An 894-nucleotide genomic window follows, 5' to 3' on the forward strand; every position below is an offset into this window, starting at 1 on the left:
CTGTATTGTTAAAAGCGCTATATAAATAAAGGTGACTTGCCTTGACAATAAGGTCTCATTTTTAACATTAAAAAGTAAAACCGTTAGCAAACATGAACTAACAAGATGTTTGAAAAGATGTTGTGGCAACTAAGTTTAAAGTTGCTGTCTCTGAGGTCTATCCATGAGTCAGAGAGAGAGAGAAGAGGGGAAATTTAACCATCGGTTTGTTTGAGACAGTAGTAACCATAGTAAACATTCATCTTACAAAGCCACGATGTGGTGCATATTAAAGTGCAACTGAGCATCTGTGGTAAAACACAACTCAGAATTTCCTTATCCAGAGTTTGCGTCTTGTGAATGCATTGAGCGCCAACTATGGGACAGTGGAATACAGTGTGCTGTGATGTGAAAGTCTGTGTGAGCTGGTCATATACGAAATGTTTCCATGCGTGTGCATCTGTTGGCTGTTGACCACAGCCTGGTGTTATGGAGATAGAGATGTTTAAATTTAAACTTGTCTTCAGGGAGGTTGCTATTCAAAATACACTTGTAGAAGCAGATGTCATAATATGTGTGCGTGTGTACCTTGTCTTTGGCAAGTCAAAATATAGTCCTGGTAGATTTTTAAAGGAAACAATAGCATTTCATTTTTCATTTTTTTCCCTAAAGTCCACTTATAATGTTAGTCAATTTGTTTGTACTACAAGCTATTGTATTTTTTTTTTCCATGATAATTTTTCATCCTCTCTTTGACCCTTAGAAATAAACATGCTGTTTTGCTGCTGCATACAGTAAAATGTTTTGTCAGGACACATTAAATGAATCAAAAACGACACTAACGACATTTATACTATTATATTTTGTTACGCAGCACAACTGTTTTCAACATTGATAATACGAAATGTTTCTTGA

General features: G+C 35.6%; 1 protein-coding gene across 1 annotated transcript in view; it reads right to left on the minus strand.

Annotated features, from left to right (window-relative positions):
* Positions 1-243: 243 nt before the first annotated feature.
* Positions 244-894, minus strand: part of LOC107575893 (protein FAM102B-like) — a 6680-nt gene continuing 6029 nt past the window's right edge. Inside the window, exon 5 of the mRNA XM_016262209.1 lies at positions 244-287. Within this exon, the coding sequence (XP_016117695.1) occupies positions 244-287 (44 nt within the window). The remainder of the gene's footprint in view (positions 288-894) is intronic.

Source organism: Sinocyclocheilus grahami, unplaced genomic scaffold (assembly GCF_001515645.1).
Source record: "Sinocyclocheilus grahami isolate Dianchi unplaced genomic scaffold, SAMN03320097.WGS_v1.1 scaffold2985.1, whole genome shotgun sequence".
Taxonomy (NCBI): Eukaryota; Metazoa; Chordata; class Actinopteri; order Cypriniformes; family Cyprinidae; genus Sinocyclocheilus; species Sinocyclocheilus grahami.